This window comes from Pseudogymnoascus verrucosus (genome assembly GCF_001662655.1).
Source record: "Pseudogymnoascus verrucosus strain UAMH 10579 unplaced genomic scaffold scaffold_3, whole genome shotgun sequence".
Classification (NCBI taxonomy): domain Eukaryota; kingdom Fungi; phylum Ascomycota; class Leotiomycetes; order Thelebolales; family Thelebolaceae; genus Pseudogymnoascus; species Pseudogymnoascus verrucosus.
The window spans coordinates 768,209-781,805 of record NW_017263654.1 but is presented as its reverse complement, the minus strand read 5'-3'; the positions used below and the strand labels follow the sequence as shown (position 1 = coordinate 781,805).

The 13,597-nt window shown below is 51.0% G+C and overlaps 5 protein-coding genes across 5 annotated transcripts; 2 read left to right on the top strand and 3 right to left on the bottom strand.

The window, feature by feature from the left end:
* Positions 1-164: 164 nt before the first annotated feature.
* Positions 165-2,156, top strand: VE01_01284 (uncharacterized protein). Its single transcript, XM_018270809.2, has 2 exons — positions 165-669; positions 729-2,156. Exons 1-2 carry the CDS (start codon positions 502-504, stop codon positions 2,049-2,051), a joined length of 1,491 nt encoding a protein of 496 aa, XP_018134387.1. The 5' UTR covers positions 165-501; the 3' UTR covers positions 2,052-2,156.
* A 331-nt stretch (positions 2,157-2,487) lies between these two features.
* VE01_01283 (uncharacterized protein) lies at positions 2,488-4,525 on the bottom strand. Its single transcript, XM_059463343.1, has 3 exons — positions 4,210-4,525; positions 3,320-4,157; positions 2,488-3,266 (listed from the first exon to the last, which is right to left on the bottom strand). The coding sequence occupies exons 1-3, from the start codon at positions 4,452-4,454 to the stop codon at positions 2,889-2,891; spliced, it is 1,461 nt and encodes a 486-aa protein (XP_059320052.1). The 5' UTR covers positions 4,455-4,525; the 3' UTR covers positions 2,488-2,888.
* A 770-nt stretch (positions 4,526-5,295) lies between these two features.
* On the bottom strand, positions 5,296-5,985 carry VE01_01282 (uncharacterized protein; the record flags this gene model as incomplete). Its single annotated transcript, XM_018270807.2, has 1 exon — positions 5,296-5,985. Exon 1 carries the CDS (start codon positions 5,602-5,604, stop codon positions 5,296-5,298), a length of 309 nt encoding a protein of 102 aa, XP_018134392.1. The 5' UTR covers positions 5,605-5,985.
* A 3,280-nt stretch (positions 5,986-9,265) lies between these two features.
* VE01_01281 (uncharacterized protein) lies at positions 9,266-12,719 on the top strand. The gene is made up of 2 exons (XM_018270806.2): positions 9,266-11,959; positions 12,021-12,719. The coding sequence occupies exon 1, from the start codon at positions 9,952-9,954 to the stop codon at positions 11,209-11,211; it is 1,260 nt and encodes a 419-aa protein (XP_018134391.1). The 5' UTR covers positions 9,266-9,951; the 3' UTR covers positions 11,212-11,959; positions 12,021-12,719.
* On the bottom strand, positions 11,949-13,589 carry VE01_01280 (uncharacterized protein). The gene is made up of 3 exons (XM_018270805.2): positions 13,118-13,589; positions 12,349-12,972; positions 11,949-12,275 (listed from the first exon to the last, which is right to left on the bottom strand). Exons 1-3 carry the CDS (start codon positions 13,209-13,211, stop codon positions 12,121-12,123), a joined length of 873 nt encoding a protein of 290 aa, XP_018134390.1. The 5' UTR covers positions 13,212-13,589; the 3' UTR covers positions 11,949-12,120.
* Positions 13,590-13,597: the final 8 nt, after the last annotated feature.

The window sequence follows — 13,597 nt, the reverse complement described above, 5'->3', positions numbered from 1 at the left end:
TTAGCTGTCGCGAGCGCTAACTTAGACTAAGGCATGTCAGACTAACCAGGCTTGGACGAAAAGGCGACTCAGCATCGCGGACTAAACTGCATCGGGCTGAATGGGCGAGGGAAATATAACTAACCATATTGAGACAGAACGACGAGATGTTATTTCTCGCGCCGCATTTCATGCCATCCCCATACGCAAATGAGATGGAACTCGGCCGAGATAGCGACAACTGACCCCATGGGTCAAGAACAAGCCCACCGACGCCATGTCTAGTGGACCGGCACCAAAGGGGCTTTGATATTGAAAGCGAAGATCGGCAGAGTCTGGAGAATCTGGAGAATCTGGAGAAGGTTCGAACTTGGCATCAATGCTCATCCTTAAATAGAGGGTCCCGTCTCTGTCTAGAAACCACATCGAACTCGAAGTGAGCTCGTCTGGTATTACTACAGACAGCTTCAAGTCCCCAACAGTTATATTCAACTCCCATCATATACTGTATAGCAGTTCAGTATGTCTCTACAACAGGTCCCTGAAAAGCGGCTGAGCGGCACTGTCTTTGAAGTCGACCAGAAGATGGATTCTTCCAATGGTAGTGATAGCCATGTTGAAACCGCTGGCGGAACCACCATCACAAGAAAGCAAACTTTGAGGAAAATAGACACCTACCTCCTGCCTTTGGTATGCCCCCATTACAACCACTTACTCCCTCTACGCAATTTTAACTCGTCATGATCTAGATGTTTATAACCTACGGCTTGCAAGCACTTGACAAAGCTCTCCTTGGCTACGCAGCAGCCTATGACTTGCGCAAGGATACCCACCTTCATGGATCGCAGTACTCATGGGTTGCTTCGGTGTTCTACTTTGGCTATCTCGTTGCCGAATATCCTCTGGCTTCTCTTCTCCACAAGTTTACTGCTGCTCAATTCCTCGGCGTTACTGTCTTTATCTGGGGAATTGTGGTTCTTTGCATGAACTTTGCAACTAACTTTTCGGGCTTGATCGCCCTTCGGTTCTTTTTGGGTGCATTAGAAAGTGCAGTTGCCCCTGCCTTCGTGGTCCTCACAGCACAGTGGTACACTCGATCTGAACAACCACTTCGCCAAAATATCTGGTTCGCGGCGACACCAACCTTCGGTATTATCGGTGGACTTGTTGGGTATGCTGTTGGACACATAGAGAATTCTGCCGTCACACCCTGGCGTCTGCTATTCATTATCTTTGGCTGCATTACGATTCTCTGGGGTATCGTGCTTCTTTTCTGGTTCCCTGACTCACCTGGAAAGGCTCGATTCTTCACTGAAGAGGAGAAGCTCCATGCCGCCAATGACATCGCTAGACAAGGCACCGGTGTAGAACGAAGCTGGAAGTGGTCTCAAGTCAAGGAAGCCTTCCTTGACGTCAAAACATGGATATTCTTCCTTCTCGGCATACTGAATACCATCCCCGCCGGTGGCCTTTCTAACTTCGGCAGCCTCCTCATCAAAGGCTTTGGCTTCTCCGCAATCAACACCCAGCTTCTGACTATACCTTCACACACTGTCCAAGTCATCTTCCTTATAGGTGCCGGGATTTTCGCTAACAAAGTCCCCAACATGCGGCTCTACATCATGTCGTACTCCCAGCTCCCGTCTATCGTCGGCGTCGTCCTGCTCCACACCCTTGCGAGCGACAATCGTTGGGGAAGGACCGTCGGCGTCTGGCTCAACTACACGCACTCCGCTAGTCTCGCTGTCAGCTTCAGCGTTATCGGCGGGAACGTGGCTGGATTCGCAAAGAAAACGACAGTTACCGTCTTGCTCTTCGTCGGGTACTGTGTCGGCAACATCGCTGCGCCGCAATTCTTCATTGATGAGGAGGCTAAAGAGGGCTATCCCACTGCCATCATCGCCATGCTTGTCTGCTACTGCGGGACGTTCTTAATGCCGCTTGGCTTGCGCTGGATGTATGTCCGGGAGAACAAGAGGCGAGATGCGCTTGGGAGTCAGCCAGAGGAGGATTATGGGGATGATGATGATTTGACGGATTTCCAGCGCAAGGAATTCCGCTATGTGCTATAACTTTGATTGACGAAGATGGGGAATACGTGTGCATCGCCTAAATTCCGAGGCCTGATGATTAGTTTTTGAATATACGATTTGAGTGATCGGAAGCAATTTCCTTCGTGCTGTGTACTGTGAGATATTTTTTGCTTAGTGAAATCTTGCCTGAGCTATTTAAGTTAGTAGTTAAATAAAATTGTGAAATATGTATGAACCTTGTAAATAGAGCTTGTAAAAAATGGCTAATACTAGGCAAGGAAAAAAATCAAAACGTATAAAGTGTGATTTAGTAATACATAGGTATAGTATAGACCTGCTAGGATGCTTCCGATGCAAACTTCATGATCCAAGCACATTGTTCCAAACTCCGCATCAACCCGCTAGCATTACATGTAACAATACCCCCTAGAGAACCATCCCATCATTAATATCCGCAATAACTCCTGCACAATCTACCCTCCTCCCAGCCCCCTCCTCCCTCTCCCACATCCTCTCGACAAACATCTTTGCAAACGTGTACTGCTGCCCCGCCGTTCCCTCATATGCCTCTAGCTTATGCAAAGCCCATTCGCGGTATATCGGATCCCGCACCTCGATTGCTGCCATAACCAGAGGAAGCGGCCAGATTTTAGTCGGCGGCGGCGTGGAACGTGATGCTTCGCCGCGGAGAACGTCGAGTTTCTGCGCCACTTGGATGATCCGCACAGCGAATGCATCAGCTGAGTGCCGAGGCTCGCTGGCGTGAAGGTTCCGCGAGAAGGATATCTCAGCTGTATTGTAGAGTGCCAGGAGGACGAGCCAGGTTGAGCGGACGCGACCGGCCAAACTTTCGTTCTCAGATACCGCGTCTAGTGCCTAGAATTGTGAGTCTACATGACAAACAAGGGGAAATAGTAGCGAAAGAATATATAGCCGGAAATGGAAACGTACTTGTGCATGTGCGTTAAGGCTCGCTCGGATTTTAGATATGCCTGCACTGCCACCGCCCAACCGAGATTTCTCCTGCGTGATATCGCTTAATAGTATGGTAAGCTCAAGCATCCTTTGTAGAAGTGGAAGTTGTAGCCCATCGGCTCTTCTTTCTTCGTCTGGATACGTAACACTGTAGACCTTCTGAAGCGTGTCATACGACGCTCTCAGTGCTGATATAAGGCCTTCCTGACCCCCAAGGGCGGACAGAATTGCACCATCGCCTGGTTGGAAAGCAGATGCTTTCGATTCTAAGGTACAGAACTAGATAGAAACATTAGCTTAGAAGACGAAGGGCTGTTCCAATGTTGCCATACCCATGTTGAGACGCGAGACCTAACACCCCCCATATTGTTTCGTACATTTGGAACTTGTAGAACATGAGATATAAAGCGGAATATTTTCCTTATATGATTAGGGCGAGCAGCCATCTGGTCAAAAAGAGCGAGGAAGAAGCAACTCACGAAGAGAGCATCAATGTCCTCTGTGCTCGCTGCCGAAAAGTGCTGGTCTGTAACAGGATCGTATGCGGAAGGCCACATAAATTCAACGTCGTCGAAACCGCGGCCATAGATTTTGATAATCTGTGAAAGACATTGTTCATAATGAGAATTTGCTATGACGAGGTCCTTCCATCTTCCTGAGTAGAAGATGCTCGCTGATGTCCAACTAAGGATGGCTGAGAGCACCCAAGGATGGCTAGTGGTGAATCGGTGAAAGAAGAAATTGTAAAACGTCCAATCAGCCGACTTGAAAGAGAATCGACCAGTGAGCTGGCGAGAAAAATGCTGTGATAGCAAGTGCACAGTGAGAGTCTCATCGGTTGACTTTTGTGACGGTGTCCGATCACCTGCCCGAGAAGATTCCATGGCATGTGACTCTGTCAGTGGACTTTGGGGAGATGTCATACTGGTCATTAAAGGAGGCTCTTGTTCGCGAGTGGCATTCCAATCGGCTGCCGGCGGGTTGAAAGTGCTTGTAAAATCCATACCCGAGTAGGACAACTCATCCAGACCAAACTGGGGGTGAAAATCCCCCGCGAGTGGGAAATCCAATAATGGAAAAGAGTTGCCTAAAAACATATCCTCCGACTCAGACCCGAGATCAGGAATATTTAATAGGGCGGAGGATGATGCCGAAGGGCTGAGCTGAGGACTAGTAACGTGAATGAGTATATTGCAGATATTCTAGAAGATAGCCAACGAACTTTGCATGAGGTTCAGTCCCCCCCCCAGGATACGAATATTCCCATAACGGATCTTTCGCTGTGCTAGGGTCGACCGAATCCGGAGAGTAGATCTGCCGCATGCTTGCCGGGGAGTTAACCTGGAAGGCCACAACCTGAGGTGGATGTTCGTATCTGCATTTTAAATGGGATGTCTTGCATGCTGCGCATCTTGGCCTACTCTCATCACAAGCGCGTTTCCGTCGTTGACACGTCAAGCAAGTCATCACTGATGGGTATCAAGATGATTTTTCACTCAACAGAGGGAAGGCTAGAGGTTGCGGGGTTCAAGTCAGTGCGCATGCGTGCGGGGGTGGGGTTGGGTTGGGGTCAGGTTGGGGTTGTAGTTGGGGTTTGAGTTACGTCAGCGCCCCCACAGGGTACATATAGCATGGCTCCCACCTTATTTATCAACCAAGTCCTTAACCTCTAGATCTACGGCGTTATTTGTTTAAATAGTCATGGCTAGGGGTATCCTTAGCTAGCAGTATCCATTGTAAACCCACTGTAAACTCACTGTCAGCCTCTAACAGCCGCTGAACACACTGTCTTTCAACGACGGAGTGCTTCGTCTCGGAATGAACTATTAAATGAACGTCGCGAGAAAAATCGGCCTCTCTATATTTAACAGTCTAGGTAGAGGTCTCAAAAACGGGAGATGGAAAAGGTGAAATGCGCTCTGAAATGCGCTCTGTCTAGAGGTTGTTCTCCAGGTCGAAGTTGGGCAAAGTGCTTATGAGCATTTAGCACAGAAAGCTACTGGATTTTAATAACCTAAACACCACCACTTAGAACTAAAAGAGTAAACATCTAGCATTGACAACGAAACTGCATATTTGTATATATTTTTATTTTTATTTCTATTCAATAGTCTATCGTTGCCTTCGCTCGGGTATCCAAAATACCCTAGTACTGTCATCGTACAATATATAATGTGCAAATATGACATCCGTCCCCAGCCACACCGGAGCCAATGCTGCTTGTCTATATATCCAAACTCCCCTATCATCTAATGCCATCGTTATCATGTACACATCCAACCCCCCCCCTTATATACTCCAAGGCCCTCTAACCCCCCTTCACCTTCCCCACCTCCCCCTGTATCGACCCCATCCCCACCGCCCCCTTCTTAACCGCCCCCCACGCCCACGTCTCCAACGCCCCCTGCACAAACGTCTGCGTAAACGGCACCTGAACTATCTGCGTCACCCCAGCCACAACCTGGAGCTTCGGCACTGTTTGCACAACCGGGTATTGCGTCGGGGCCGCGGGCGCAGGACCGCCTACTACGGCGGCCTGGGAGGCGACGGGGGTGGGGGGGAGGAGGATGGAGAAGAGGAGGGCGAGGAGGAGGGCGAGGGGTGAGGAGTGGTGCATTTTAATTTCGTGTGTGGTGTGTGGTAGGCGGAGGAGACTTGGCAATTGCGCGCTCGGGGTGTTTTTGTAGATTAGAGCACGGCGCACTTGGTCGCTTTGCTCTCTCTGCTGCTGCTGTGCTTTGCGCTGCGAGATGGGGTAGTTGGCGCGGCGTGGATCTGTGCTCGAGGAGCTAGTGATGCTTGGTCCCTTGGCCGAACCCTTATCTTTTCTCTGGCGCGTAGTAGACCCTGGGCGCCGTCGTTTTTGAAAATATCGTTCGCGACGTTGTTTTCATTCACCAAGCAACCGTGCGATGCGCAATTGCGTTTGCGATATGGATGGGATGGGTGAAGCGGGTTAAGTGTCTTTTTTTTTGTGCGTCGTGGAGGGAGGGTGTGAGGGAAGGGTTTTTCTGGTGGGAGGGCGATCATGTTGCGATGACGCGGGCGGCTCTGCTGAGCCACGATAAGGGTGGGCTTGGTGTGCAGGGTTAGCGTGGGGAGCGGGGCGGAGCGGCTGCGAACGTTTGAACGTTATATTTAGAACTTAGGAAGTTAAGAGGGAGTTGATGAAGGGTTCACCCTAGTACAAGCAGTATTGAACGACGTACAACAAGAAAATGAAGTTGCAAAATTGATGACAAGCAGATTTTAGATTGTGGAAGTATGCAATTCAAGGAAAAATCGAAATACCAGACGACCGCGAAACAAACCACCAGGAGAAACAGAAATACTAAATGAAAGACAAGAAAATATAACCTACGGATCCTTACCTAATGCGACTGCAGCGGGCGAGTGTCAACCTTCGCTACTTCCAATCGACCTTGACGAGCTTCCGTTACTGGTCGACGTCGCTCCATGACCGAACGTTGCAAGGCTGGTTACGAAAGGAACCCGTGTTAGCGGAGTTCCCAGCCAGGTAATCGACCTTGTTGCTACTCTTAGCACGGAAATACTCAACATGCCTCCCCGAGCCACCCTGCCCTGCGACACCGCAACAAGCTAGCTACAGTCCCCGGTACACTATGCAGGGTCTTGCTTGTGTCGGCCCAAGACCCGTGATATACGTCCACACATTCGCAGTGCCGTCTTGACTGATATAGAATATCCTCACAATTAAAGAGGAATTCGATCATGTCCTAGCTTGAAAGTTGAAAGTTCAGAGGAAGTTGCGACTGAGCTTGCTTGGTAACCGTCCCTTCCATTTATATATTGCTTGAAAGTTCAGAGGAAGTTGCGACAGAGCTTGCTTGGTAATCGCTATTTCCATATATATTGCTTGAAAGTTCTAAGGAAGCTGCGACTGAGTTTGCTTGGTAATCGCTCCTTCCATTATATATTTATATATTGATATATAGCTTGAAAGTTCCGAGGAAGCTGCGACTGAGCTTGCTTGGTAATCGTTCCTTCCATACATACGGTTTCAAATTTCCGAGGGGGCTGCGATTGAGTTGTGTGAAGCAGATGGTTGGGTTTCCCTTAAGACTGAAGTTGGGGATAGGGGGAAGGACTGTGTGGGGGTTTAGTAGTAGATCTTGGTACTACCTACTGCACCTTGGTTCCACCGTATGTCTCCTGTCTCTGCTTGACGGCAATGTTCTCTATAAACCGTCCAATCATCTGTGGTTCAAATGCCAGCTTGTAATATCGATGGATGCCATAGCAACATGGAAGTTTAAGACAGGCGGCTAATAACCCATTCTCCTATGGCAACACAACCTCCTCCTGGTGAATGCCACAATAGCTTGGCTCTGCGGTATATGTTTTAACTTAAGGTGCACCATCATCTCATTGACAAACCGTCCCTCCTCATCTCTCTCCCCCGCCCAGCCCTACAACAACTCGCTCTATCAACACGTCTTGTCCCAGAATACAGCCCGTTCTCTTCCTCGTAGCGGTAGAGAGTCACGTGAAGTTTACACTCACGTGAATTTATTTATATCAAGACAAATCACGTGCATTCTCACCACCACCAAAATATCACGTGCCACCTCCTCCCCAATCACCGGGAGTAACTGCTCCGCGGAGGTGGACAGGACCCGAGGAATTGGTTGAGACGCAAGGAAGTGGCCGTATTTACGTCAGCCGTCTCCGTTAATAGGCCGCGATACGCCTCTTTGCGCCTCTTTGCGTGTTGTTGCTGCAGCTGTGTCTCTAAACGGCAAGCTAGCTCATCCGAAAGTGTGAACGTGCCGTGTCTTGGCGGAGATTGGGGAAGATCGTGTAGTGTTACTTTGTGTGTCGCTGTGATGAGTGTGGGAGAGGAGGTACAGGTACGAAGATCTGTGATGGAAGTTTTTTTTTCAAGTGTGTAGCCTGAACAGCCTGGAGTTGTGAGAAAGCAAGGCTGTGGACCGGGAGTATGGATGTCCGTACCCAAGCCAGGCGGAGAGAACACGTGATTGGTTATAATGCCTGCGCACATCCCATAACGTATCCACTCTTGTCGCGCGACTAGCGAGATGTACGCGAGTGGGGCCGCCAAGACGCTAGGGCTGGATGGGGTCACTGGCCCGAGTGGGTGGGAGATGGGGGGCCAATGGGTGGCGGGTATCTTCCCGTGGCGGCGGGTTGGGAATTACCGGGGGAAGCGAGGGGGTGGATTGGCGTGCTGAGCTAGTGGTGGACTATCTATATATGTGCAGTATATGTGCAGTAGCTGGGTGGAGGAGGGTTGCAGTATGCAACTGTGTATGCAACTCTGTGAAGAGAAAGTGTGCGGTGTGTGCCGAAGGGCCAGATAGTTGGTATTAGGGGGGATGCGAGAGGCTGTTGTTTGCAGATGGTGTATGTAGTGGTGTCCGAGAAGGTTCGTGGGTGTATTGTGTAGCACAGGCTGTATGGATGAAATGATACTGCAGGGTACTTGTCAGATTGTCAATCACTTACTGTGTACGGTCCAGCGGCGGGTTGGCAGTACAGTGGGTTGGTAGTATGTACGGATTGCTGGGTCGGGCTCGGGCTTTGGGCTTTGGGACAGCGAGTGTGACTGGGACTCACAGGCTGCATACCATACGCATAACTCTAATACAGCAATGTGGTTAAAGTGCTAGGTGCTAGTGTACATAGTACTCGGGTAATACTGCCTCACGTAGATATAGTAGAATAGGGTAGTATTCGCAGATTAATAGTGTAGGAATAACCTGTATAGTATAACATGTATAACATGTACAACATGTATAGCACTCTATCGTGCAGCAGAGTTGACTCCTCAAAGGACAAATATTGGCTTGGTGAGACTTCCGCGAGCTGAAAAACAGGTAGCTGGTAATCTGACACCGGTACAGTATTGGTAGGTAAGACACCCACCACTTGGTATAACCACACCTAAGCGATGTCCCATGCCTGTCCCTTCCCTGCATTCCCATCACACACGCACCCTATGAAAGTTCCCTATACGCTGCCCCTTCCCGCATTTTCCCAGTGCGCTGTTCTTTGGTGCTTCCCCGTCCTCTGGTTCTCTGGAAATCTGGTTCGGGGCCGGTACTTCTCTCTACATCCTTTTAACTTCTCTCACCCTCTAAACCTCTAACTTCCATCTAAGTTCCCGTCTTAACTTCAGTACTCTATACATACCGCCGTCTTACTAATCTACCAATACCATACCTATAGTACTCTTTACCGTGTAATTCTTTAGTACCTCCCTGTATCTCCCTCCCGTCCCTTCTGCCGCCTTAGACCCCAATTATTCCCTATTCCCAGCGCCCAGTCCCTGGCCTCTTCCCACTAGAACCGCCACTAGCCCTGCTTACCCTACCCTGTCCTTGTCTTCCCTGTCTACCCTGTCAGTCAGCTACTCCGCCTTGAAACCCTCACATCGCTTGCACTTCTCTTGCCCAAGCGCCTGGTCGAGGGACAACTCTCTCCAAAGAAACTCTTCCACCTAATCTCACTCTTCAACCAACGTCTTCAACGTACTACCACAAACTCCCGACAACCCACCCAACCAGATCTGGCAAATATCATTCATCACGCATCCCGCCGACCAAGAACCCAACGAGCCAAGCCAAGAGGAACCCGACAGACCCAACGACGCGAGTCCTGGGATTCAACGCGAGATACTACAGGACACAGCCTTGGATGGGCGTCTCCACCATTACACAACACCGGACGAGTACTCTGCATTTACCATCCCGTCATCCACCGCCTCACATCTATTATCTTTCCCTCATCCCGCCCTCCCAAACATTCGACATCCCCATTCCCAACTTCTCGGGACCAGACCCTCGCCAGCTCCCCGGGATCCAATACCAACGCGCCCCCACCAAGAGCTTCACACCCTCACCCTCACCACGGCCGACTCTCGAGTCAATGCCCTCGCCGTAACGCGCCACGTACGGCAAACGAGTCCGAATAAACTGTTGGTATGGCACCCCCCGCGGCAACAGCGAGGCGTTCGTCGCCACTACGCCGGCGTGAGAAGTCGCCGGTGAAACAAACTGGAGAGAGTGCATATCCATACGAGTATCCTGCGTCGAGAGCGCGGCCGTCAGCTGAGAGTGCATATCCATATGAACATCCCTCGTCGAGAGCGAGGCCGTCATGGAGGACAGAGCCAGAAGAGGACGATGGGTTCGAGGAGGAGGAGGAAGAGGATCTTTACGGGCTAGAACCTTCATATACGGAGAGATCGTCGAGGCAGGCTTCATATATGCAGAGGCCGCCGAGGCAGGAGCCGCTAGATAGGCGGAGTTTAGAACCGGAGGGGAGTATAGATCTCGACGACGACCCAGGTGAGGACATCGACCTTGACACGGTCTCGCGGTTAGCATATGCCTTCAGTCGACGGTCTGGAACGCAGCGTGACCCGTCGATGCCGTCGCTCCGCGATATCGGGCGGAGGGGCCGGGCTTCGTGTTCGCTTCTTGTTCAGAGCAAGGGAAAGGGGAAGGAGAAGTACGAAGGGATCGCACAGGTGGCGCCGCTGGAGTCGATATCAGAGTCGATAGCTACGTCGGTGCCGAGGTCGATACCGGTCGCTTTCGACTACCGCGCACGACGGGCGGATTCACCTGCACCGATACCCGCGCCTATGGGGGATGAAATCGAGGCCGACCACCCGTTCTCAGACACGTACTCGGCGTTCTACCTCACGCCGCTGCCGCCTCTAACCACAACATCCTACACCCCGGATACCCTCCCCGTCCCGAAACGGCGCACAAGCCACTATATAAACCGGCCTACCATCATCCCACCACACACAACGGCGATTATAATCGCCGAATCCGCGAATACCTCTCCAACCACCACCACCGCCACCAATACCACAACTACCACCACCAACCCCGCCACAACTTCAACATCCACATCAGCCACCACCGCCCAAACACACACAACAACCCAGGTCCCTCCCGCTGCCCTCACCCCCGACCCACCCGAAGACGACGTCGACGACGAAGGATTCTCCGAACCCACCGTCATCGAGCGACTCGAAGCGCTGGATCGGGAACGGGAACAGGCCTTTCTCGCGGGTCTATCGCGCGCGTGTGGGCGCGTTGCTTCGCGGAGAGGGATGGGTGATTTAGGGATGGATGGGATGGGAGGAGGGAGGGAGGGAGGAGGGGTGGTGAGACCGAGGGTTAGGAAGAGGATTAGTAAGAGGAAGGGGGGGCGGAGGGATCCTTGAGGGGGGCTGTGACTGGGATCACTCACTGCCATCGTTGAACGACTGACAACGGTATATTTGGCGAAACTGCTGCGTCCTAGATGGACTTACCAACCTCGCCTCGAGAAGCTGGGGTTGAGGTTCTTTCGTTTCTTTTTTATTTCAACAAGCATCAGCAATAGCGTGGAGCGATCTTATTTATTTTCAGCAAACGACCAGACAGACGGACAGAGGGGCGGAAAGCATAGGGCGTAGAGGAAGGAAAAGGGTGGCCTATGTGTTACCAGGTGCATTAGCGTGGGTGTGCGTGTGGCGTTGTCGGATATTTTTGGAGAAAGAGGGATTTGGCGATGTTATTTTGGATACCCAACCTACGACTTTGCTCATTTATTAGTTTTTACACCATTTATTCGATTTTTGGATGAGGGTGGATGGATCGGTTGGTCGGCTGTGTGGATGCGCATGGCGCCGGGCCAAGAGGTGGGGGTGGGGGGTGGGAAGAGAGAGATATATTATCCACCGATTTTGCGTGTGTATACGCGAGGATCGGAGGGAAGCGGGGGTATATAAATACATATACAGATGGAGAGGGGTCCATGCGGGCGGAGATGGGATAAAATTGGAAATCCATACACTCACTCCCAACCAACCTACCTAGCTTCAACCCCGATTCGGGGCGTGAAATCGTCGCGCCTGCTGTGATTTTGTGAGAGACTGTGTATGTGACGGGCAGAACATACGGTACAATTTAAAAAGTTGTTCCCGACAGGTAGGTATGCCCCCTTTTCCCTTACAAGAAAACTAGGCAATGACTTTGCGGCATTTACTAGCAACGGACGAGCATTCTATCTCATCTCAAAGCTATGTAAAGTATAGTGAAACATCGTGAAGAGTCATAAAGCATCACAAAGAAGCACAAAACATCTACCCCTAATCCGAACCATACGTATCCTCATACGCCTCCTCATACACCGCTCTCGCCTCCTCGACCTCCTCCCTATCACTACTACTAACCGAGCTCCCATCCGCCGTCTCCTTAGGCAGCTCTCCCTGCATCGGTGCAGCGTGATGCTCATCATCATCATCTACCACAAAGCAAAGCAACATATTAGCATTCTCCACCACCGAAAGCTAGAAAAAAACCAGGGGTGGACATACCAAGAGCATTCATGAGCAGCGCACCGCCGATTGCGCCAGCGGCCACGCCACCAGCTGCACCCATCATCATCATCTTCTTATCGTCCTTCTCTTTCTTCTTTTCCTGGTCCTTATACTCGCCCTGTCCAGCATACCCACTTTGATCATACCCGCCCTGTCCGCCATACCCAGGCTGTCCTCCATACCCTCCCTGCCCTCCATATCCAGCATCGTAACCACCATGGTTGTTATCTAATCCGCGAGTCCCATCATCGTGCCCCCCATACGAAGGGGAGGTAGGAACCGTCCACACGACTTTGCTATTCGAGACCTCTAGATACGCCCACCGCGAGCCGGCGGGGTCCCAGAGCGCCGACCAGCCTTGAGGGAGGGAGGGGGTGGGCGGGATGGGCGCGCTTTGGGAGTGGGGTGGTGCGGTGTATTTGCCTGGGGGAGGGCCGGGGGGAGGGGCGCCGTATTGGTGATCTTGAGGAGCACCGTATTGGCCTTGAGGAGCGCTGTATTGGCCTTGGGGAGCACCATATTGGCCTTGGGGACCTCCGTATTGGCCTTGGGGGGCTCCGTATTGGCCTTGGGGACCTCCGTATTGGGGTTGAGGTGGTGCGTATCCGGTGTTGTCTGCAGCTGAAAGGCGCACGAAGAGTTAGTGATAGGTATTTGGTGGAGAGTTGCATGTTGGATGTGGCGTTGTATTATAGGGGGTGCGTTGTGAAGGTTGTGAGGGGTATGAGGGGTATGAGGGGTATGAGGGGTAAAATAATCAACTTACCTCGCTGTTGATCAGCCTGAGGTTCATCCTTTGGCTTCTTGTCATCACCCATAAGGTTCTCGAAGTCCTTAGTTATTTTCTTGAAGAATGACATGGCTAGTCTATTGTTTCTGCTTTCTTGGGTTGTGGTTATGTGATGAAGATGTTGATGACGAAGGTTTCAAGGAGACGAAGGGGGGGTTTATGGCAACTGGCAACCAACGTCGTAACAGGGATACGCATCCTAACAACTGAACTATGCGCTTCTATGCATGGCATTTGCGGTATTTGCGGTGTTTTATTCTCGCATGGCATACGTAAAGCAAGCTTAAGCGTAACCAAGGTTTATTTTAAATACTACGCCTTAAACTGAAGCAGTTTCATGCAGCATTTAATGGAGCACGTCGTACGTGCAGATAAGGCTGTGCCGAGCCGTCTTCCATGCGCTGTTTTTCAACTGATTCTGCTTCCAGAACCGTTAAGAAGGAAAAACTGTTCGGG